Source organism: Schistocerca americana, chromosome 1, assembly GCF_021461395.2.
Source record: "Schistocerca americana isolate TAMUIC-IGC-003095 chromosome 1, iqSchAmer2.1, whole genome shotgun sequence".
Classification (NCBI taxonomy): domain Eukaryota; kingdom Metazoa; phylum Arthropoda; class Insecta; order Orthoptera; family Acrididae; genus Schistocerca; species Schistocerca americana.
In genome coordinates, this window is record NC_060119.1 from 686,590,856 (window position 1) to 686,617,529 (window position 26,674).

General features: G+C 43.1%; 1 protein-coding gene across 1 annotated transcript in view; it reads left to right on the forward strand.

The window, feature by feature from the left end:
- LOC124609156 (solute carrier organic anion transporter family member 74D-like) overlaps positions 1 to 26,674 on the forward strand; it is an 87,784-nt gene that overhangs the window by 32,315 nt on the left and 28,795 nt on the right. The window contains exon 5 of the mRNA XM_047140048.1: positions 11,007 to 11,135. Within this exon, the coding sequence (XP_046996004.1) occupies positions 11,007 to 11,135 (129 nt within the window). The remainder of the gene's footprint in view (positions 1 to 11,006; positions 11,136 to 26,674) is intronic.

Below are 26,674 nucleotides of genomic sequence, written 5' to 3' on the forward strand. Positions count from 1 at the left end.
TGAGTGAGTGAGAACGGGGAAGTGGAAGTGGATGGGTATGAACGATTTACAGTGATGGACTAGTGGGTGTAAGCGAGTTAGTTAGGGGAGATTATGGGAGAGGTAAGCTGCATGTTAAAAAGAGCGCGAATATGTTCGTATGCCGAAATTTTTGGGAAAATTTTAAAGGTGCTGATGAAGGTAGAGTGAGACAGCTGGTACCCCACTTTTCAGCCAGAATCTTTTATGAAAATGGCGTACATTCATCTTTTTTGTGCTCCGACAGGAGCATTTTTTCGGTGGTTCATATTACGGTGATAATGTTGCTGAGGCCAAAATAATATTGATAGAGAAGTGGACGGCAGGAGAGATAGTGGGCATTCCCTGTAATGGGAATGCTTCTAATTTAATTCTTGAGTCTTTCCTGAAGACAGCATGTCCACATAACGAAAGACTTTCGCCGATGTGCCAGTGTCTTGCGTGGAATAAACGCGTGCCGGCCGGAGTAGCAGACCGGTTCTAGGCGCTACAGTCTGGAACTGAGATACCGCTACAGTCGCAGGTTCGAATCCTGCCTCGGACATGCATGTCTACATCTACATCTACATTTACACTCCGCAAACCACCCAACGGTGTGTGGCGGAGGGCACTTTACGTGCCACTGTCATTACCTCCCTTTCCTGTTCCAGTCGCGTATGGTTCGCGGGAAGAACGACTGCCGGAAACCCTCCGTGCGCGCTCGAATCTCTCTAATTTTACATTCGTGATCTCAGGAGGTATAAGTAGGGGGAAGCAATATATTCGATACTTCATCCAGAAACGCACCATCTCGAAACCTGGACAGCAAGCTACACCGCGATGCAGAGCGTCTCTCTTGCAGAGTCTGCCACTTGAGTTTGCTAAACATCTACGTAGCCCTATCACGCTTACCAAATAACCCTGTGACGAAAGGCGCCGCTCTTCTTTGGATCTTCTCTATCTCCTCCGTCAACCCGACCTGGTACGGATCCCACACTGATGAGCAATACTCAAGTATATGTCGAACGAGTGTTTTGTAAGCCACCTCCTTAGTTGATGGACTATATTTTCTAAGGACTCTCCCAATGAATCTCAACCTGGTATCCGCCTTACCAACAATTCTAAGGGACTGATGACCTCAGAAGTTGAGTCCCATAGTGCTCAGAGCCAATACATGCCTACCGGAAGTACCTCGCTAGAACCCATAAAACGCTTTGTAGACCGTTAAGCAATGTCAGGTGACTCCTGCCATGCTGCACAGAGTGCGTTACTGTCGCCTCCATGGTTTGAAAACGTCGCCGTCGCTCGTAGCCACGATGTCGTCACTTCTTATAAGATTTGACTAGAAGATGCACATACCTCAGCAAAACTGATGGCGATCTGGCCATCGGAGCCACATGATGGAGCGCGCAAGCTTAACAGTAGCTCATACACTGATCTTCCCATAGGCCTAGCTGTCAAGTGTCCAGTATGAACTCATCCGTTCAGAAAACATTTTCTGCAAACATTGCTACACGGCATTAATGTATTTAAACCAAAAAGCTGCTGTTATGTATATTTATTCGCGGACAACCAGTTCTGGTCAATCCGACAGCCTTCAAGTCCCGGACGAACGCTACATCAAGTTAAAGGATGTTTCGTTGGTGTTACATTGCATACACATGCATTTAAGCTACAAGATGGTCGAGTCCTTGCTGATGAAGCCTGTTCCAGTCTTCGATGGCGTCCCTCTTGACGTCGTCCAGTATGTGAGGATCGTTCCTGCGACAATGTACTGAAAGTTTCAGTTGGTTCAAAGTATTCTTAACACATTCGAGGCTGACCCCAGTCACTCGGGATGGGAAAGTTGGACTGCTGCCATTATCACATTTTTTTCGAAAATCAAAGCGTTTTAACTCTGAACAAAATAAATGTGTATCGTGTTCCATTTAAAATGATGAAACTTCGTTTATGTAACCTTAAAGATCTCATTATGAAACATTAAAATTAGCAGACAAATAAAACATTTCTACACAAAGATCTTGAACGTTATTTGCCTATTGAGTATGGTATGTTTTGTAACATTCAGGCGCACAAAGGGCTGCTTCACAAATTGGAAACCACCAGGATTTTTCTCTTCGGCACTTTTTTCCGTTTTGGGTCTTATTGACATCAGAACACGCTTTGCAGGCACGTGTTGGGTGCGTCTCTTTTTACGCTTTACTGAGTTGTTTTACGAATGCTTATTTATGCGATACAATCGCTTAACCACATGTTTTTCTTTTACGTATTACATCTACATGGATACTCTGCAAATCACATTTAAATGCCTGGCAGACGGTTCATCGAACCACCTTCACATTTCTCTATTATTCCAATCTCGTATAGCGTGCGGAAAGAATGAACACCTATATCTTTCTGAACGAGCTCTGATTTCCCTTATTTTATCTTGGTGATCGTTTCTCCCTATGTAGGTCGGTGTCAACAAAATATTTTCGCATTCGGAGGAGAAAGTTGGTGATTGTAATTTCGTGAGAAGATTCCGTCCAACGAAAAACACCTCTCTCTGTGTCACTCTCTCACATATTTCGCGATAATACAAAACGTGCTGCCTTTCTTTGAACTTTTTCGATGTATTCCGTCAGTCCTATGTGGAAAGGATCCCACATCGCGCAACAGTATTCTAAAAGAGGACGGACAAGCGTAGTGTAGGCAGTCTCCTTAGTAGGTCTGTTACATTTTCTAGTGTCCTGCCAATAAAACGCAGTCTTTGGTTAGCCTTCCTCACAACATTTTCTATGTATTCTTTCCAGTTTAAGTTGTTCGTAATTGTAATACCTAGGTATTTAGTTGAATTTACGGTTTTTAGATTAGACTGATTTATCGTGTAACCGAAGTTTATCGAGTTCCTTTTAGCACTTACCTAAGCATTCAACCAGACAAAAATCTGGATCAATATAAGAATCATCAAATTCCCCTTCTGAAATGGAATCACCCATTTCTTCTTCCGGGACATTGAAAACATAGGAATCATCGAAACTTCCAATGGTGTAAATCTGTAGCGCATGAGCAGTGCGCCAACAAAGATACCGGTAGAAGACGAGAGAAGTATGGGAGTCAACACAGAGCAGAAACAGACAAAGCTCTTTTGTGGAGTACAGGTTTTCAGCATTCGAAAACTACGTGCTATGACAATGCAGAGACCCCGCGTTGTTCAATCTAGATGGCATCTTATTGAGTGCAGAAGGCACAATGTTAGCTACGAACTTTTGCGCACACCACGTGCAAGACACGGGCGCTGTCCGTCTGAATAACTGACGCTGCGAGAGTACTACTCGGGTTTCTTCCGCAATGTGTTAATCGGGTTCATGCCAACAGAAGCCTCAGGCCATTCCTGTGCTACTAATTCCTGCTTTCTGGAAGATGAGCACTAGCTAGGTGCGATCTTGTCAAACACATCGCCGAAATGTTGACTGTCAGGATGAACAGTAAGTTGAAGGATGCTGCTCCGATACTACAGAGCCCTCAAAATGCCCTTGGTAGCGATGAGACGCAGACGACACATGTCAAAAACACAACGGACCCACCTCCCAGTTGAAACAGTACGATTGCATAGCTGAGATGTGCACTGGTATCTAGTCGTCTTCAGACTCTTCTGCGAAGATCAGCAGGCGTTAGACAAATCCTACACTAGTCTGTGAGCAGAAACCGATGCCATTAGTTCCAGGAGTTCACTGGCCTACCTTCTTTGCACCCATGCCAAACTGATTGTGAGAAGATGCCAATGTACTGTATGAGTCGACACATCCCTCTGTTGCCTCTCTACGTTGCATTCTCCTCGGGCTACCTACGAGCCATTATTTTTTTGGTGTAGCCGTGCTGTGGTATATTTTCAGCAATTTTCCATGAGCTATTGACTGTAGCTGTGGCATGCAGAAAGTGATTACATTTACTTCTAGTTACGCACAAGTTCATTGCGAAATACTGTGATGAATCGCAGTAGGCTTATACCAACAACGCCGTTCAGGCTGCCCTTCGGCGCAAGTTTTGTTTACAGCGGGTGTTCGAGGTAGTTTATGCGGTCAGCCGACTCGCGGAGGGATCGCTCCCGAGTCAGGGGCGGTAGGCGGTGGTTTGCGAGAGACCCGAGGCCGGGCAGGCTGTGCGCGTCGATTTGTTTTCCGGCACGTAGGCGCCATTACGGCGGTAATGATACGGCGGCGACGCGACGCCCGGCGCCGTAATTTGCGTGTGCGAGGCGGGCGTCGCGGCGACGTGACCGCCGCGTGGCTCCGCGGCCTCGCCTGCCTTATAGGGACCCGGCTGCGATTCCACGGCCACGCCGCTTTTTTCTGATACACAGACGGCGCACCACGTCTGGCACGTAGCCTTGGTTACCAGCAGGTGAGACGCCGCAAAAGCTGCGGGAGGGTGCCCAAGGGCGCCACGCTCCAGCCACCTCACTGTAACCATCGGGTACAGCATTCGTATGCAGGATAAGGCACAGTAGCTTACACGAGGACCTTGCGTTGTCATAGAGAATTTCGTTTGCATTTTTGTGGCGACGCCGGCCGGAGTGGCTGAGCGGTTAAAGGAGCTACAGTCTGGAACCGCACGACCGCTACGGTCGCAGGTTCGAATCCGGCCTCGGGCATGGATGTGTGTGATGTCCTTAGGTTAGTTAAGTTTAAGTAGTTCTAAGTTCTAGGGGACTGATGACCACAGCAGTTGAGTCCCATAGTGCTCAGAGCCATTTGAACCATTTTTTTGTGGCGACGAACACGCTGAACTCGTTACTTCAGTTTCCTGAGGGTAGCATAATACGCTTCACAGTTAATCGTTACACCATGAGGGAACAGAATAAACGCTTCATAGTCCCAGAAGACTGCCGCCATAACTTTATTGGCTTAGGGTGCGACCACTCCATGGACTGCCGTTTTCTTTCCAGTTCTAAGTGATGAATCCATGGTTTATCGCCTGTGACGACGTTCGACAAAAGCTGTCATTATCAGCCTCGTAACGCAGTGTCGGAAGTTCCATGCAGCTTTTCGCGGATGATGCTGTAGTATACAGAGAAGTTGCAGCATTAGAAAATTTCAGCGAAATGCAGGAAGATCTGCAGCGGTTAGGTACTTGGTGCAGGGAGTGGCAACTGACCCTTAACATAGACAAATGTAATGTATTGCGAATACATAGAAAGAAGGATTCTTTACTGTATGATTATATGATAGCGGAACAAACACTGGTAGCAGTTACTTCTGTAAAATATCTGGGAGTATGCGTGCGGAACGATTTGAAGTGGAATGATCATATAAAATTAATTGTTGGTAAGGCGGGTGCCAGGTTGAGATTCATTGGGAGAGTCCTTAGAAAATGTAGTCCATCAACAAAGGAGGTGGCTTACAAAACACTCGTTCGACCTATACTTGAGTCTTCCTCATCAGTGTGGGATCCGTACCAGGTCGGGTTGACAGAGGAGATAGAGAAGATCCAAAGAAGAGCGGCGCCTTTCGTCACAGGGTTATTTGGTAAGCGTGATAGCGTTACGGAGATGTTTAATAAACTCAAGTGGCAGACTCTGCAAGAGAGGCGCTCTGCATCGCGGTGTAGCTTGCTGTCCAGGTTTCGAGAGGGTGCGTTTCTGGATGAGGTATCGAATATATTGCTTCCCCCTACTTATACCTCCTGAGGAGTTCACGAATGTAAAATTAGAGAGATTCGAGCGCGCACGGAGGCTTTCCAGCAGTCGTTCTTCCCGCGAACCATGCGCGACTGGAACAGGAAAGGGAGGTAATGGCAGTGGCACGTAAAGTGCCCTCCGCCACACACCGCTGGGTGGCTTGTGGAGTATAAATGCAGATGTAGATGTAGAAGCAACCGTGGACAGATGGTCCTTTGGTGCTCTTTATGATCTTCTCTTCGGCGGTGAGGAACCATGCGGGACACACCTTTTACTACTCCATCTGGTGGACGAGTGTGTCAGCACTACTAACAGAGACGTCCCAGCTGATCTGCGACCTCGAATGAGAGTGTCTGCACGTTCCAACACTGCAGGATTCATAGCTGTGTGCGGCCGGCCGGCATGTGAGAAACTGAATGTGATCCGTCGATCACCTCGAATGAGTGTGTCTGCACGTTCCAACATTATAGATGGCACAACCATGTGTGGCAAGCCGGCACGCGAGAGATCGAACAGGTTTGCGCGATCTTGCGGACGCCTCACTCAACGACTCAACGTGCTTTTATCGCTGCCAGGTCTCCGTAGACGTTCCGCAAGCGCCTATGAATATCTGTGATGCTCTCGTTTTCCGCTACAGGATAGTCGGTGACAGCTCTCTGCTTGGAATGCACCTCCGTTACAAAAGCCATTTTGAAGGCTACTTACAGCGCTGCCATCTATCTCAACTTCATGAAACTATACGGGCTGAAGCTGCAATATGCCACTACGCCCCACAACAAATTCCGCATTTTCAATCGAAATTGACCTAGAAGAAAACAGTGTTGCATTACTTATTGAACGCCTCTCGTACACTATCACAAATTGGAGGTGAATGTAGATAATATCAAGAACGATTACCAGAGTGAACTAGATGGCTTGACCGATCCATTAATTGTTTCGGCCAGCGTGCAAACTGTAAATACTAACGTATGATGACACAGCGTGGGCAGCTGCCACAGCACCGCTCCACGGAAGGAAAGCACTCTTACTCCTGGCCGATGTGCCGCTGTTTGATTATGCAGTCACGTGGTACAATTGTATCGAGGTCCCACCGCTTGGGCGTATTGTTTTCCCGTGATGCAGCCATTGTTCTGTCCCAGTGCCTCTTACTATCCCTCGATCTCATTTGCTCCGACACAGTTTGTGCTTCGGCCGCTGACAGAACACGTTCGTCGAATACTCAAGTGTACGGATTCCTGCATACGAAACCTTGAAAAATGAAATTTTCCCGCCCATATCGAGTGGACACTAACGTCATTCGAGACGGAGAAGCAACATATACTGTAACTTAAAGAGATTCTGAAGTGTGATCGAGGCGCTGAAGCAGCAGTCCATCTGTTCACTGTTAAAGTCCGACTTAGCCTATGGCTGCCGTCGTTTACTTGATAACAGGATACTTGAATCCAACCATCTTGTAGAGATCATGGCAAGGCGGATCCAAGCATGTTCCAGTGCACTGGACGGAGCAACATAGTACTGAATGTTACCTAGCATCAGACTTTGATTTCACCGATGTACAAAGATGTCAAACTGCCTTCACTTTTGTTGTTGTTTTTTATAGTAAAGTAATTATCTCAGTTTCATAAGTCTTGTTCTTTCAATCGCAGATGCCCTTGCATATAAACTCACACATGTTCACAGATACAAAAAGATCCAAAAGTTTTTTGAACACTTTGTTACATAGGGTGCGATAGTGAAGTAGCTATTTAAAATATATGGGATAGTTTCTGTACGCATATCACTCACTCCAAACTGCCCTCCCGGCTAGCCGCGCGGTCTAACGCGCTGCTTTCCGAGTGGGAAGGCGTGCCGGTCTCCTTCCTCCGTACTCTTTATGTTTCATTGAAGCATTTCATTGGGTAGGTTGACAAGACCTATACTTTGACCTCTACATTATATGAGTTTAGCAAAATGCTGTAACTTAGTACATTTTGTACATATTTTTGATTTTCTTCTGTCCCCGCATGAAAAGAAATTTCCCTTTTATTTATATTGAAGTGTGCATAGTCGTCTTACAATTCTTATTCAAAAACATATCCTTGTTGGTTAGTAGGCTTCCGTGAGACAGAAACCATGCGTATTAGAGGACCGTAGGTCTTCGTGGAAAGCGTTCTTGACCGATTTGGTTACGAATCGTTCCTCTACTGAGTTTTTTCGGTAAGATAATTCGTCTTGTCACAGAATGCAAATTGCCCGCAAGTGACTGGAACAGCACAAGTAACACTTCAAAGTGCTACACTTCAATGGCCCTTGAATTCCTCAGATCCTGACCCACCGAAACATCTGAGAGACCACGCTCACTGTGTTAATTTCCAGCCAGGGACCCGTAATCTGTCGTGAGTAGTGCTGCACATAGCATGGCCCCAGATACCTGTGGAGACCTATCGTATATTGGCTGACACACTTCCAACTCGTGAATCTGCTGTACTTACTGCAAACGAATTCCTTTAGGATACAAGCAAGTGGTCTTAATAACGTTACTTGACGTTCGCGTAATCGGCGTGTGAACACGAATAAAACCTACATTTCATTATCACGTTTGTTGACCTAACGCTCTGTAACATGTAAATACTCTAGTGGTAGTGTTACCCAGAAGTATTCGTCTCTTGTCATACATCAAAATTTTGGACACAAAGTGACAACCTCCACCCATGATACTGAATAAACTCAAGGAAAGCGTAATGAAACCTTAACTATACAGTATACTAACTTTATTCGCGGTCACAGCCAAATCCTACATGTTACGATATTTTAGTCATCTTTCCGCTTCTGCCGACTTTTTCTTAAACCACCTGTCACTGCCACCGAGTTTCATCCTTGTCCAGGCACACAACACACCCAGCCATCCCCAGCTTTCAACTTTGAAAAAATAGCGTTTGCACTCTGGAAGCTACTAAAGTATCTAACGCTACTCCTATGCCATCTGTTGCTAGGCGATGCTACGACAAACGTAAATACGTAACTACACTAAGGTCACAAAAGTCATGGTACAACCACATGGGCCGGCCGGAGTGGCTGTGAGGTTCTAGGCGCTACAGTCTGGAACCGAGCGACCGATACGGTCGCAGGTTCGAATCCTGCCTCGGGCGTGGATGTGTGTGATATCCTTAGGTTAGTTAGGTTTAATTAGTTCTAAGTTCTAGGCGACTGATGACCTCAGAAGTTAAGTCGCATAGTGCTCAGAGCCATTTTTACAACCATATGCACATATACAGACGGCGGTAGAATCGCGTACGCTAGATATAAAGGGACAGATCATTGACGAAACTGTCATTTGTGCTCAGGTGATCATGTGGAAAGTTTTCCGACGGGATTATGGCTGCACGACGGGAGTTAACAGACTTTGAACTCGGAATGGTTGTTGGAGCTAGATGTATGGGACATTGCATTTCGGAAATCGTTAGGGAATTCACTATACTGAGATCCGCAGTGTGAAGTGTGTACCGAAAAAGCCAAATTTGAGGCAGTGCCTCTCACAACGGACAACGCAGTGGCTGACGCACTTCACTTAACGACTGAGAGCAGTGGTATTTGCAGAGAGTTGTTAGTGCTAACAGACAAGCAACACTGCGTGAAACAACTGCAGAAATAAATGTGGCGCGTACGACGAACTTATCCGTTAGAACAGTGGGGCGAAATTTGACATTAATGGGCTATGGCAGAAGACGACCGACGAGAATACCTTTGCTAGCAGCACGACATCGCCTGAAGCGCCTCTCCTGAGCTCGTGGCAATATCATTTGGACCCTAGACGATCAAAAATCAGTGACCTGGTCAGACGAGTCCCGATTTCAGTTGGTAAGAGCTGATGGTAGGATTAGACAGTGGCGCAGACTTCATCAAGCTGTGAATACAAGTGTTTAAAAAGACGCTGTGGAAACTGGTAGTGACTCCATAATGGCATGGGCTGTGTTTACGTGGAATGGACTGGGTCCTCTGGTCCGACTGAAATGATCATTGACTGAAAATGGTTATGTTCGGCTACTTGGATACCACTTACAGCCACTCATGAACTTCGTGTTATGGGTAACAGTGCGCACAGTTGTTCACGATTGTTTTGAAGAACATTCTGGACATTTCGAGGGAATGATTTGGCCACTCGGATCGCCAGACATGAATCTCATCGAACATTTATGGGACGTTAGCGAGAGGTCATTTCGTGCTCAAAATTCCGCATCGGCAACGCTGTCGCAATTATGGACGGCCATAGAGGCAGTATGGCTCAATATTTCTGCAGGAGACTTCAAACGATTTGTTGAGTTCATGCCACGCCGACACGAGGTCCGACACGATATTAGGAGACACCCCATGACTTTAGTCACCTCACTATATCATCCACACATTTACAGTGTATGTTGGAAAGACAGAAATAAGTGAATCATTTGTATTATTTGATGGTTGAGAGTAAGATACATGACGTTTACTGATAAACACCAGCTAAGAAAACTGCGGCGGCCGCTGTGGCCGTGCGGTTCTAGGCGCTTCAGTCCACAACCGCGCTGCTGCTACGGTCGCAGGTTCGAATCCTGCCTCGGGCATGGATGTGTGTGATGTCATTACGTTAGTTAGGTGTAAGTAGTTCTAAGTCTAGGGGACTGATGACCTCGGATGTTAAGTCCCATAGTGCTCAGAGCCATTTGAACCATAAGAAAACAGCCTCATTTTCATCCAGTCCTTCATTATTATTTACAGAGTTAGGTATACAATCCCTAAAATCTAAAGTTTTGTATTTTCTTAAATTTTACCGGTTACTCATGTGCGGGAATACCTTGCATAAACTTCCAAGCGCATTTTCAACTATTCCAAGGCCGAACATGCCTAACTGAAATGTTGTCGTATGTTCTCACAATCATCATACTAAAGCGTTGACGGTGAATTCTTCCAGATCTGAAAGCAATTGAAATTCACTATCCCTTGAAATGATGTTCTTGCCTGAAGCCGGCCGCGGTGGTCTCGCGGTTCTAGGCGCGCAGTCCGGAACCGTGCGACTGCTACGGTCGCAGGTTCGAATCCTGCCTCGGGCGTGGATGTGTGTGATGTCCTTAGGTTAGTTAGGTTTAAGTAGTTCTAAGTTCTAGGGGACTGATGACCACAGCTGTTAAGTCCCATAGTGCTCAGAGCCATTCATTCATTCTTGCCTGAAGTTGTCTTGTTCTGATAAAAAGATACATGGTGTCCGATGTAATGTACGATTAAAGTGCACAGACACTACTAGAATCAGACCCTTTTCATATAAAGAGCGACTTTTTAAGTTAAGTGACATTCTACAATAGAGTCAATCTAAAATCTCTGCTTGTATTCTATGTTTCAGGGTTGGTATTTGTATCTTCAATGCTGATGCTCGCTTCACAAGCGATGTTTGCGTTTCCTAAAAGACTGAGTTCCGGAAGGCCAACGCCCCGATCACTACGCAGGGGCAAGAAGAACCCTAGCCTAAGAGGTACGAGCTACCATCTTATTATATAAGACGTTACAGATTTACGGGAGTGTAACAATCGACTTCTTGCTTTTATTGAAATTTTTTGCTTACATTTAGAGGATGATTTTGTTAGCTAGATGAGGAGAAAATATTTGACTAAAAATTTGCAGCTGGGCCTTCATAGTACTACCGTTCTTATCAAAGGATAGAACTAGTGCAGAAGGGTCAGGTATTTATTGCTTTCTGAAAACCTGCCCTCTTGTGTGTCTAAAATAGGGCGTGCAATACATTCAAAACACTGAACGGTTTACAAAAATACTTCTTTTCTAAAATTCTTAGTTCTTATAAGCATTACTAAAGACAGTGACTGTATACAATATAACTGAACCATAAAAATCCTAGTTAATTAGGCATTATTTGAAATGATCTAAAACCACTATGGTACGATTCTGGCCTTGTGACATGGGTAGTTGTTCTGCTGGAATATGCCAACGCTGTCGGGGTAGACATCAAACACGAAGGGTTGCAGGTGGTCGCAATAATTTTCACGTAATCTGTTGTAATATCCTGGGATGCAGAACATTTGAAAAGAGAATGCAGAAATAATTTTCTGAATTTCAGTTGCCTGTGTCCAGTTACTTCCTCTGGACAATAATATTCATAGAGGCAAAAAATCGTTACGTCGGGAGCAATGGCAATACCTTTAAGAGCTATTACGTCTAGAATAAATCCTGGATGCCGTGGTAATGTCCATTTATTTCCAGGATTTTTATTCATGACAATTTTCAATCTTTGTTTTCTTTATTTAGAGACATAAACCTATCGAATGCCTGCACAGTGTAATATGAATGGTGCTTCTTGTGTATGCTAGACAAGTCCCTTTTTTATCTGTTGCGTATATAAAGCAATAACATGTTTTAATTAAAATGGCTGAAAGTTGTTCGTTTTGAGAAATATAAATAACCTCCGTGTCATTAAATAATCACATACGGTACTTACAATGACTGTGATGAAAGTTATCTTCTCGTAATGTCGTACAGAATGTTCAATCTCCACATGTAGCTTTCGTTTTTATTCAAGGTAAGTTGGCTTGAGACTGCAGCTACAGCTGCACATATTCACCCACTGTCGAAATGCAGACAACATAGGTTACAAAAGCATTTTTCTAAGTACATCCTGAATTCCTATAAAAGAGAGTTTTAACATAGTCAGCATACCAATACAAGAGAACACGACATGGACATAAAATAACGCAAGCTGAAAATCTACGCTGTTGTAAATATTCTGGAAAGCGACGATGAGTTGTTGGTTCGAAACTATTACACTCTATAGAAAGACAATAAAATTTGACTGGCTACTTCTTGTTTTCTACACATTTACAGGTATTTACACAACCAAAGACCAGTTTGTAGCCCAAAATACATAGTTTTACACAGTATAACCATTCCGCTCACCACATGCTTGCCACCTCCATTGAAATGAAATGAAAAGCGTCGAAATCGCTATCAACCATTCAACTATACCACTACAACTGATTAGTAAGAGATGTGAACATTGTTCATGGCGTAGTGTAATATTACGTAGTTTCGAGTATGGCGTGTGACATGGCTGCATGAAGTAGTGAACGCCCACTAGGTCAGACTTCAGCTTTGTATTCCCTGTTTAGAAACGTGATCAATTCCAGAATCTACCTCATGCTATGCCAAATCCTAACCCTCCCCCCTTTGTGATTTTACTCTCTTCACAGGACCTTATCTGTAGGTGACATATTAAACCCAGTAGCCGTCATTTTGTCAAAAACTCAACGAAATCGATGTTACTATACTCCACTTGGGTAACACGTTGCATCAGGTTGCCAGTGAGTCCCACGGCAGGTGACATGCCTATGTTTATTGTTGCTACCACAATTATTATTCGCGCTAATCTAATATTTACTGCATACTTGATTGTGTTGCACCTGCTTTGCAACTCATGTGGATGAAATACGAAGCGAAATCATATTCTGTCTTGAACGCCGAAACGAGCTAGTGGCAGAGAGACGGTCGTTACGGTTTGGTCGCAGTGAAGGTCGCGAGCCATGAGGCTGCTTCCCCACAGGAAGTACGTTGAGGCAGGCACCTGTTTCCGGTAACACATGCACAACTACAAAGCTCTCGTTACTATTTGTATTCCAACACTGCGAAAATTTAAGGTTTCTGTACGTACTTTTCTCACAAATTTTCAACTGAGCACTGCACGTACAGTTTGAAACGCACTATATTATTATTATTATTATTATTATTATTATTGGTGATGGCCTCCGGATATCATCCACTCAGCCAACTCCCATACACGATATTCTAAAAAATATAATAATTATTTTAGAAAATAACACATATCTAATAACGCAAAAACATACACATACGCACCTACAAAGTTGTAAATAAACTAAATATGAAGATTTTTAAAGTGTTTCTATGAGATAAAAAGGAACACTTCGCTAGTGACGTTCTGAGATGCTGTTCAAACTACCGTGTGAAGAATATCGTTTTAGAGATGTTGCTGAAAACAGCGTCCGTTTGCGTTAATGCAGAAAAGACATATATGTGGTAATGGCTGTATTGCTCACGACCATCTGATTGGGCTGTATCTCCTCCCTAACGCGTTCGGTGGAGGATTTACCGTATCTTATTAAATGAAATACTACTAAAAATGGTGGAGTGAGGCAAACCTCGTATCCGCACCTGTAGTGAAGTAATTGTTTTTCGCAGCCACAGAAGATTTTCTTCCACCCGAAAATGTTTGTTTCGACACATTACACTTCAGTCAACTTCACTGTGGAATTTAAGGTGGCTGCGTAATGGATACCCTCGAACCAATCCAGATCAGTAAAATTATTTTTTAACTTGTTTTAGGATTCCCAAATGAAATGTGGGGCTGCCCCATAGTGTTGTGGAGCTACCTAACTGCATTCCTTCTCGATATGAGTGAAAGATGACAGCAGCACTAGGTAGCATACGTTCTTAACGATTCTTGCTGCGAACGGAATTCTACACTGTCTATGCATCTCAGTTTACGTTAAACTTTTACACGAATCATCGAAAAATAAGTATTTTATTCGTTTCCTTTGAACAGCAAATGTTGCAGCCGTCCTGAATTTACTCATTTCAGTGAAATGTTAAGTTGCTTCCCGATAAGAACTTATCGTGGTCGTATATGTTCCCAAGTGCAACATTAGCGAATGTCAAACGGTTGGGACAATCTAAATCTGTATTCCGCATGCCAACTTGCGGTGTATGCAGGAAGGTACAATCAGTCGTTTTGATTCGATACCATATTATTTTGGCTGTAGAATGTATTTAATAACAATCTCCTTCACATAATACAGTGGCCAGCAGACACTGCAACGCGTAAAGATTTCTTTGGACGTCGAACGCCTGACTATCTTGACATTCGATTACAATGGTGTGATCTAGTGGCCGATTTATGAACCTATCTCCCTAAGAATTACAAAACCTGCATTTTTCATTTTGTGTCTCTTTTGTTTTACTGCATTGTTTCCGTCTAAACCTGAGTCGATCTGCAACAGCAGACTTAAATTAGGCTACACGTACACCTTTCGATGCAGTGAAACAGATTCCGTTATGCTGTTGAATATGAACTGAGCAAGGGCGTGCCGAGCGACGAGTAGGAGGGGCCAGCTGCTGAATAATCCCTTCACCCCCCCCCCTTTTCTGCCCTTAAAGAAGAACCAAACTCCCATCCTCCCGACAGATAGGCCGAAGCATCAGTTCCCTTGTCAGTCTGAAGAAACTGGAGCGTGTCATGAGTCAAATGTAACCAGTAGCAAATGTAATCAGAGGCATTTGTCGTGAAACCTCAAGACCGCGAAACTAACATGAGTTTCCTCCTCCTCCTCCTGCACCCCCCCGCCCCTCCCCGCCCCATTCCCCAAAGTTTGCCCTTGCGTACACTGTTCGTTGTGAATGAAATGATCGTGCATGATGGGTTAACAGTCTATGTCGAGCAGGAACACGTAGACGGACGTATGCATTTCGCAAACATTATTCTTATGATCGAGCCACCAGACACAGCGCTTCAAGGACCGATGCGAACCAACGGCGATATGCACTTTTTCATGAAACATTTTAATAGTAATGGGGGAGAGGAGGGGAGGGTACGAGGACGGGGAAGAAAGGAGAAAGCTCTGTGCGTAGACTTCAAAGGAAAAGGATCTGAGTTGCGCCAAATGACGCAAGTCCGTTTGCCTCATGCAGGGCAGCCATAGAATAAATCATCCTTACGTTTTGTGCAGCGCAAAGAAGAAAGAATATTGAAAATATATTAGATGATGATCAATTTGGCTTTAGAAGATGTGAAGGCGCGAGAGAGGTAGTTCTGACGTTCCGCTTGATGACTAAAGCAAGACTTGTGAAAAATGAAGGCACGTTCGAAGGATTTGTCGACCTAAAAAAATTTTTCGACAGTGTAAAATGACTGCAAAACCAGTAAAAGCTGATCCAAATTCTCGGTAAAATAGGAGTAAGTTATAGGGAAAGGGAAGTAACATACAGTAGGTACAAAAACGAAGAAAGACAAATAAGACAGGAAGACAAAGAACGAAGCGTTCTGAGTAAAATGAGTATAAGACAAAAATGCAGGCTCTCGCCGGTATTGTTCAATCTATACATCGAAAAAGCAATAACGGAAATAGAATTCAGAAATGAGATTAAAATTTACGGTGAGAGAACACTAGTTACAAGATTCGACTGTTGAATGGAATGAACAGTCTATTGGATACAGTATATGGACTGAGAGTAAACCGAAGAAAGATAAAAGTACTGAGGATTAGCAGAAATAAAATTAGCCGGTAAACTTAGCTTCAAAATTGGTGATAACGAAGTAGACTGAATAACGAAATTCTGCTATCTTGGAGATGACGAACGGAGCAAGGAGGATGTAAAAAGTAGATTCGCACAGCCAAAGCTTGCACTCGTTTGCCAAAAAAGGTCTACTAGTATCAAGCACCGGTCTTAATTAGAGGAAGAAATCTCTAAAAACGTGGGTTTGCTGCACAACATTTTATAGTAATGAATGTTGGGGTGTGGGAAAACCGGAAAATAAGAGAATCACTGCATTTGAGATGTGGCGTTATAAAAGTGGGAAATGAGAAGGTTCTCCTCAGAAACGTCAAGGAGAGGAATATGTGGAAAACAATGGTAAGAAGCAAGGACAGGATTATAGGTCGAGTTAAGGCATCAGGCAATAGCTTCCATGATACCTGAGGAAGCTGTAGAGGGTTAACACTGTAAGCGAAGACAAAGATTGCAATATATGCAATAAATAATTGAGGACGTTGGGGTGCAAGTGCTACTCTGAGATGAGGAGATTGACACAGGAGAAGAACAGGTGTAACTCGTGGCGGGCTGCATCAAACCACTTAGAACACTGACTTAAAAAGAGAGAGAGAGGGGTTTTTCTTATCTCTTGAGGTCCAGCAGAGAACTTCCGTGGTCAGCCTATTATCGTTCTACCCAACTCCATTTTATTTTCATTATAGGTATCATTTCGTCTTCCACTCCTGTAGATTGGCTGATTCGTGTACCTGTTTCCCTGTCTCTCCTAGTAGGTACCAGTATACATTTTCCCATTTCTTTCTGAAGAGCGCCCAAAGGTTTTAAGTGGTTTTCGCACTAAAGTACGTCTCCTGCCGTCAGTAAAAATCAGTGCTACGAGTTTATTGTAATATTTCCCTTTCAGACGTATCGTAATCTTTGTTTTCAAATCTTACTTACTTTATCAGAAGAACTCCCGACGACTCCCCCCGTTTTTTGCTGGCTATCCAGTCGCTTTCTCCAACTTTTCTACGTAGGACACCTCGTCAGCTGGTTCTGTCAGGTCATTATTAATTCGTACTACTCAGATGTAAATGGAAAGAGCCCATGAAACAGCAGTCCGATATTTATCAAATGCTTTGGAGATGTTCATCAGACCTATTAAAAGATTAACGTTTCATCCGATTCTGAACTGATGTCCACCATCAACATCAGTATGACGTGTGGTCCCTGAAATTAAATTGAGGAATTTCTTTCCATGCTTACATCATGAAGATCGCTGACTAGACGCTGGTATGAACATGTACCCGTCCCCACTGCATGCCACACATGCTGAATGGGTGACAATTCAGGAGGCAGAATAGGCCAGTCAGCGATCCGTACACACATCAAGGGATTTTCGGTGTGAATTACAGTGTCGTGTTTTATATTAACCCGCTGGAATATGCCATTTGGTTCAAATGGCTCTGAGCACTATGGGACTTAACTTCTGTGGTCATCAGTCCCCTAGAACTTAGAACTACTTAAACCTAACTAACCTAAGGACATCACACACATCCATGCCCGAGGCAAGATTCGAACCTGCGACCGTAGCGGTCACGCGGTTCCAGACTGAAGCGCCTTTAACCGCACGGCCACACCGGCCGGCATGCCATTTGGTACCACGGTCATGAACGGTATGACAACGGGATTTACAGTTCTTCCCGTATACTGAAGAGAAGTCAGGCTCCCTTCAACAACCAAATCAGTCCTGTTGTCCCGTCTAATAGCTTCCTACACCATGATTCCAGGAGTCGGTACAAGACAACTCGAAACCTCAACACAGTTTCCAATAATCTGTTCCCGACGATTCGTGGTGTCTCTGCCCGTATTTAATTTCTTGTAATCTGCCTGTTCGTCAGAGCCAGTGAAACACTCCTACGATCATATCGTATTTCCGTGACTCCGTTTCGCCTGCAGTCAGTGCTCTACAGCCTTCTGTCTGTGCGATCTGTCGGCGTGATGCTCCCATGTCCCTCATGCCAATGATTCGGTCTTTCTCAAAGCCCGACTGATGACTATGAGCTAAGCGTTCGAGTTACGATCTCCATCTGTAAAGTTCCAGTAATGTTAAGACACACCCAATAGCCATCGAGAACTTGCAATTCATCTGTAGCAATGGCTTTTTTTCTGTTCTGAAAATAAGCTCGCATAAGCATGAAATTTTCATCGACATATTCTACAAGCATGGACATACTGAAGAAGCAGTTTGATAGAGTTCCCTGAAAGTGTCTATGGTGTAGCACTTGCCACTTCCGTCAGCGAGTTTTGTGTTCCATGTGTTCGTTGTTTATCATTTTAATATTACTAAAACTGATTTTCAGGTCTACCTTTAAGCTTGCTATGTTAAGTTCTTCCATTCGTTGTTGCAGATTAGCTACACTAGAGACTAACATCACAATATCAACAGCAAAACTAAGGTGTTTCAGATATGTTCCATCAACACTAATTTGTTTTTCCATTTTTAGACTCTGAAAACTTCCTCTACGATGTATGTGGTTAGGTGATGTGGCATATCCAAGCTCGATTATTTCTTTCAAATCGTAATTCCTCACTATTTCGATTAAATCTAAAACAATCTAGTGCACTAGCGTATGTATTCCTCAACACACTGACGTAGGTCGAATATCTGTCGTCATATGTACCCAGAAAATCGAAACGCCGCTTCAAAAATTGTGGTTTATAATTTCACTATTCACATACAGTTAATGAGGTAGGAGACGAGTTACAATCACGAAATGGTATTAGCAGAAGAATTGGACGTTCACTGCTCTCGACTTCAGGACTCCAAATTATCCTTTCCGTGTCTTAACCGCCCCTCACCCCAATCCGACGCACATTTTCTATTCGTACAGAATCAAGATGTAATATCTAGTGTATAAAACTCATCATTCACACTTTGAAGTTGTTCACTTGTAATACGGTGTAGTTATAATTCCGAAAATACCATGCTAAGACTTTTTTTCAACCGTCTTAATTAATTCCACGTCAGTGTCTTCCAGAAACTACGTCTGCTTTCTTGCCCCACACTCGCCAAAATTGAAATTCTTTTCACTCTCTTTATGGGACTGATATATTATACTGAGCCTCAAGTATTAACTAGAGACAAAGATATTTCAATGACAGAGTTCAAAATGATTTTTTTCTTTTGTAAATATTATCGGTTTCGATGAAGATCACTTAATCTTCAGGCACATCAGTGTCAACAGAAATTTATCCATAGGTTCAATGACTCTAAAATTGCCATTTTGGTCAGTTTAGAGACGTGTCACGCCACAAGCACTGAATTTTTTAGGTGACTCTGCGATCAGCCACGTAATGCTGCAATTGGCTAAACGGGAGGTTTAGTGGAACCACGGAAAATTATTTCTAGAAGTGTATGAGTGTTCTGTAAGGAATAAATAATCTGTACTCCAAATTCCAGGGGGCGGCGGCAAGAGGGTCTTAAGGACATCTGTGGGCATAATACATTTTGTTATTAGGCCGTCATAAGAGCTAATGGTGGTTTACTGGTGATTACTTGTATCATACAAGAAGAAGCAATTGTCGTGTATTTGAATATTTTGTAAGTGAAGTTTTGTCATACATCCCCCCTCCCCCCCCCCCCCCCCCCCCCCCCCCGCCATCCTACCTCTATAGCCACTTTTAGTATCCCCATGAAACTCTTTCGCTTTTAATCTATACAGAAATGAGAGTCTGTGTTCTACAGTCCGATTTGAATTTCATTTACAGTTAAATGATTGTCTTTAGTTTACTGGACTGTTTTGAACATAGCTCAAATCCATAGCTGAAGCCTGACCGTCGTTGTAAGACAAACAAACAAACACACACACACACACACACACACACACACACACACACACATACACACACAACGCGTACGCTCGCGCGTTTAACAAATAATATTCACCCTTTGAAAAGAAACGTGTCCAGTGATTGCGAATAAACAAAACATTTTCGAATTAGGGGCCTGAACACGAAAAGTGCCCAGTGGTTGCGAATAAACAAAACATTTCCCAATTACGGGCCTGAACACGTAGCAGGTCTCGTGGACGCATCTGAAACATAACATAGGTTTAGCTATTAGTACCTCAAAGTCCAGTAACTTAAAATTTGAATAGCTTGAATGACTTCTCGTTAAGGAGAGTTTTCGCCCTATAGACAGAATACCCGCTGGACTGCGTAAACGGAGAGCAGCCACCAGTTAAAAGCAGACAGCGGGTCTAGACAGGCGCAACACCTGGCCCCGCCCTCGCAAGCAGTTTCCGGCTGCTGGTCGGCTCTGGCCCACATCTCGGCCAGGAAGCCTCCACCAAGGTCTTATAACGCCACTGACCTTGGCCTTGAGCGACGCATCACGTGACCGGTTCGTCGACGAGCGTCAGGCAGCGCCGCGCCGCATCGAAAAGTGAAATCTGAGCGAGCGTGTTTCGTCGGCTGCCGGTTTCCGCCCCTCCACATTTCTAAACTGATCTACAATTTTACTGTATCGCTGGATTCCGTACAACTTATTTGACACGTGCTGCAATAACTTTCTTCAGAAGAGTTGCTGACAGAAAAGGATAACTCAGCTTTCGTCAGTATTTTCAATAATAAAATCAAACACAAGTTATGGCTAGTTTATTAGACGTCACAAGGTTGCGAAACTAAGTTTCGAAACTGTGCTACCCATTGCGAAGCGCAGTGCGCAGAATCGCTGTCGAAACCAAAGAGTTTCGGCTAGTTCCAACTTCGGTGACACGAAACTAGTAGTTGCATGTGATTTGAGGCTTGATGTCGTGCCGTTAGCATGTCAGCAACGTTAAATATGAAGTGGGAAACTGAGCGAATTATTCGCTTCATGGACGTGTATTCTATGCGTAGGTGTTTGTGGAGTTTCAGTCATGTTGACTACAAAAATAAACAGCGATGTCTCACTGCACTTGATGCCGTCCTATGCGATCTGAACATTGGTGCATTAACAATGTCCGAACTGCAGACTAAAATTCATTCCATTAGCAACACATACACGAATAAAAAATAAAAAATACGAGCCAAGTAAAACATCTGGATGCCGAACAATCCACATTTCCAAGACAAAACTTCAGTGGTTAGATTTATGCAGATTCCTTTGCAAGGAAGATTGTGTACAGGACGAAAAGCTACACAAATCTGGTAAGTTGAATTCTTTATTAATATCAATTTATCTGTCCTCACAAGAACACATCACATTCACAAATTGTCTAGACATCACAAAATATTGGAACAAACTTCTAAATTGTTGAATTTGGGACAGTCAAATGAGAAAGTGACAGATGGAAAAAAGTAAGTAAACTGTATATTATTTCGAAAGTAATCCCCCTACCAACGTGTGGGCCCACCCACGCGTTGCCAAAATTGTTTTGACTACACTGCAGAAATTTCGCTGGAAGGCCCTTACACACCCTCCCATCTATGCGATTTCCATATTTTCTTAGCCCTGAAAAAGACATTCGTGACCGTCGATTTGCTTCGGACGAAGAGGTTCACTCTTGGGCACAGTCATGGTTCCATAGACAACCGCAAACATTTTTCCAGGTAGGTACTGACCATCTTGTCTCATAGTTGGGTTATATACTAACAGTTAAGGAGATTACGTTTGAAACAGTTTACTTATTTTCTCTCCATCTGTCTCGTTTTCATGACAATGTATTAAAGCATATTTGTCGCACTGTTAACTCCATTAAGAAGAAGGGTGAACTGTACTCGTGACATTCTCAGTTGTTTGAAATAACTTCTCGGATATCACACAATAATTTCTTTCAGCACGGTCGCTGAGCAACCCGAGCTGACGTCTTTTTTCACTGTCCAACCACAAATCCAGCCACCCATAAGAACATAGGCAATGAACGCATATATGCCAGGGAGACTTAAATCATACCTTTTAATAATAGAAGGAAAACAAAGCTGACTTGTGGCTAGCAGTAGGAAAAAACTAACCTATGTCACTACACGCTCACCTCGTTTCATGACGCTGTCTAACAACTGATTCATATGAGTACACAGAGACACACAGTGCACCAATACATTTGTGATATATTATGCAGGTGGTTTGGTTATAACAGATCTTTGACAGTGTTGGTTTCGATTATTGAAAGCACACCAGGCAAGTGGGAATGTTGTGTGGGTATTAGCGTTTCAGCTCCACGCTCAAGGGGGCAGTCATGTTGCCATGTGGGCGGCACCCACACCCATCAGAACTACAGGGCATCCACTTCACTGCTGTTTCCGATCCAGGCGTCGTCTTACATGAGTGAATAGTTGCGGACACGACTGTTGGTGACTAGAAACATGTTGCCTGGTCGGACGAGTCTCGTTTCAAATTGTATCGAGCAGATGGACGTGTACGGATATGGAGACAACCTCATGAATCCATGGACCTGCATGTCAGCAGAGGACTGTTCAAGTTGGTGGATGCTCTGTATTGGAGTTGGACGTCTATAGTTGGAGTGATATGGGGTCCTTGATACGTCTAGAGACAATTCTGGCAGGGGACACATACATAAGCGTCCTGTCTGATCATCTGCATCCATTCATGTCCATTGTGCAACTTCAGCAGGGCAAAGCGACACCCCACATGTCTGGAATTGCTACAGGGTTGCTCCAAGAACATTGTTCTGAGTTTAAACACTTCTGCTAGCCACCAAACTCCCCAGACATGAACATTATTGAGCATATCTGGGATGCCTTACAATGTACTGTTCAAAAGAGATCTCCACCCCCTCGTACTCTTTTGGATTTATGGACAGCACTACTTCAGACAATAGTGAAGTCCATGCCACGTCATATTGCAGCACTTCTGCGTACTCAAGGGGTCCTAGACAATATTAGTCAAGTGTACCAGTTTCTTTGGCTCTTCAGTGTATTTTGTTACATACCAACAGATGGGTTACTTTAAAGCTAAGGAGCGATTAGTTTAAAGCTATGCAGCCAACACAGAAATCATAAATATTAATGTGTGCAATGCACTTCCACAACTCAATAGCTATATTTTATACACTTTAATGTATGACTCAAAATGAGCCATAAATGAAGTTTATGCAAGGCGTTTTAACCTCTGCAGACTCTTAAGATACCAGGCTGTAAGATATGAAAGAATCAATTTTTTCACCGAACAGAGTTTCTTAAAATTGGATGAAAAATGTTTCACGGCAGCTGGCACATCAACTCGGCATTTCTCCCGTGCCTGTACTGAACGCTGCACAACAGGGCACCCTTTCATGTTGGATCACTTGAAATGTTCATGCAGTCCTATGGCACGCCACTTTCACATCAGATTGCTTAAATAAGACCAAGTGTCAGTCTATTGTGGACATGTGTTGTGTAGTGTATGAATGATAGATGATAGTCCAATATACTAACTAGGTACAGCGTGACATGCTCTTTACATGTGGCCAGGCAAATGGAGAAGGGCGCTCAACTATTCGGTACAAGTATCCTCACTGATCAGTAACCACACCATATACTCTTTTAAAATGTTTTCTCATTCGTGTGAGACAGACTTGTAAACAAGAATGGCTAAAGATGAAAGTTGGAAGTGCGCATACCTTGGAAGAACAGGTGTTGAACATTTCAGAATATGACCCTGGTACAAGCAGCAGGCACGTGGCCCCACCAACATGGGGTAAGCCAGAAAGCAGTGTCCATGACAACAGCCATTATCTGTATCACTTACAAAGCCTTATAACCTAAGGACTTGCCTCTATGGAAACGATTTTGTCATACAGGCCACAATGGTGTTGTGATTTTGGTCATCCACGCTATTCACAGATAAGGCTATCTTTACAAGAGGCGGTACTGCCACTTTCACAACACATGACTGTGGGCTACGGATAATCCCCATAGGTGGTGGCAGCAGACTGCTAGCACTGATTCAACTTCAATGTGTGGACAGGGATTATTGGAGATTGCCTCATGGGATCAGCCATCCTTCCACAGCACCTCATAGGCGAGGCACATCACAGGTGACCTTGTCTCCTCTACCAGAAGATGAGCCTTTTGTGGTAAGAAGGATAATGCAGCAACTACATGACGATGCTACAGCTCACTTCTGCTTTTCCATACAGAAGTATCTCGACAACATCTAAGCTGAGTGACAAAAACACACACACACACACACACACACACACACACACACACACACACACAAAAGAAAAAAAAACCCTGCCTTCTAGCTCTCTTTGAAAACCAAATCATATAGACAAATTTTGTACGAGGGAATGCTGAAAAGTAATGCCACCTAATTTTTTTATGTGACAACTCTTAAAGGTTTTTAAATAACACAAACTTTATTAAAATCCTAGTGCTTTAATATTCATGCCTACATATTTATTTCCCAACATAGTCACCCTGGTACTGAACACATTTCTCCTAACAGGAGACCAATTTGTTGATACTATCAGCGCAGAGAGTCTGACTTTGTTGACAGTGCCACAACCTCACCTCTACTTGCAATGCTTCATCACTATCAAAGTGGTCCTCGAAAGTGTTCTTTACACTTTGGAAACAGATGAAAATCGAGTGGTGCCAAGTCGTGACTGTATGGAGGATGATCAATTACAGTGAACCCAAAGTATCAGACTGTTACAAATGTTGCAGCACTCGTGTATGGTATGGCATTGTCATGCTGAGGAAGAGGGTGCTCTATACATGGACAAACTTTTCAAACTCATGCTTTCAGTTTTTTGAGGGTCTTGCAGTACCTTGCAGAGTTTATGTTGATGCCTTTAGGCTGGAATTCCAACACCTTGAATATCCCAGTACACTTTGAGTATAACTTTGCCTGTTGATAGCATGGTCTTGAACTTTTTTTGTGTTGGAGATTCTTTGTGGCAGAACTCCACTGATGCTTGTTTTTGGGATCAAAATTGTGAACCCAGCTTTCATCACCTGTTACAATGTTGTTAAGAAATCCATCACCCTCTTGTTCAAAATGCAAAGGAAATTGCTGACAGATGTCCAATCTCCTCTGTTTCATGATAGGAGTGAGCATTCAAGGCACCCAACATTTACAGTTTTCTGTACTGCAGTTCTGCAATGATGGCTTGTATAAGCTCTCGTGATACACAAATACCTGAGAGCTGCATTTGTGTTACCTGATGATTTTTTTCTGATGAGTTCATTAATCTGATTCCAATAAGTCTCATAGGCTGCTGTGCACAGTTGTCCACTCTTTGAAGTTAGCACTGCTGTTTCCTTCATTATGTGCACAAACAACCCAACATCACACATTACTGATATTTATACAATCACCACCATACACAGCTTTCATTCTTCTATGGATTTCAGTTGGAGGAACTTTTTGTGCTTTTAGAAGCTTGATTACAGCACGCTCTTCCTCATGCACAGACACAGTTATGTTACACCCCATCAAGTTAAACACTGCAATTTGGAGCCCTCAAGCAGCAGAGGTTCACAACTTGTGTCACAAAAGTGGAAAAGTTAACTGTGAAATATAAGTGATATGTAATACCTCAACCAATACTGAGAACAGAAAAATTTGGAGGTATTACTTTTCAACTTGTCCTCGTATAAAAGTTCATGTGGGAGCACTTTGTACACCCTTAGCCAGCCTAAAAGTATCTGGCACCTGATTCTGTGCAGTGTGTGAAAATTTTAGTTTGTAGATCTACAGACTCCACAATCTATGACTAATTTGCCACATTTTCCATCAAGCTGATAACATTATTAGCTAGCATTATGTCATATGGATTATCAGCTTCATATCTGAACTTGTTAAATGCTTCAAGATGACACCTTATCACTTCATATGGGTCACAGCTCTTCACCAAGTAATTGAAACTGTCTACATCCATACAATGCAACTTCAGGTCTTCAAAATGGGATTTTGCAAACTCAAAATGAAAATGGTACATGTGAAGCTTAACAGATCCAATAAACACATATCAACATGAACATGGTTCATAAAATGTATAAATATTTGTCATCTCCAGAGTGACAAATTCTTCATGGAAGATGATAGCTTATTTAAAATTTGACTTGGCAATCACTTTTTTTGCCTCCCTATGACCATCAAACAACTAATTTAATGTTATGATGTTTTCTAATATTCTCCATCTTTTCAAAAATCACATTAATCATTAACTTACAATAATCTTTCTCTGATACCAATGGTAAGGATGGTTTTTAACAGCGTTTAAATCTGTATACTCTTTCCACCAGAGGCTCTAACTGAAATGGATAATATAGGTAACTTTAATCAGTTCCTTACTCAAATGAGACATTGCCAGAGGTTTCAATAATGTATAATGTCTCTCTCTTCACCTACCAGAGTTGTTGGCAGCTTGGGGAGGGAACTATGTTGCAGAACTTCACCTTGACATAGCGATAAATCACTGTGCTTGTCATACAGCTTGTATTAGGATATGGAGTCTACCTACAACAGAATCATTCACCACAACTGAAAAATCTTTCTCTAAATTTCAAATGAGTTAGCCATGAACCATCAAAACCCACCAATTTGTGAAAATTGCTGCTAAGCAAGGTATATACAGGGTGTTTAAAAAATGACCGGTATATTTGAAACGGCCATAAAAACTAAACGAGCAGCGATAGAAATACACCGATTGTTGCAATATGCTTGGGACAACAGTACATTTTCAGGCGGACAAACTTTCGAAATTACAGTAGTTACAATCTTCAACAACAGATGGCGCTGCAAGTGATGTG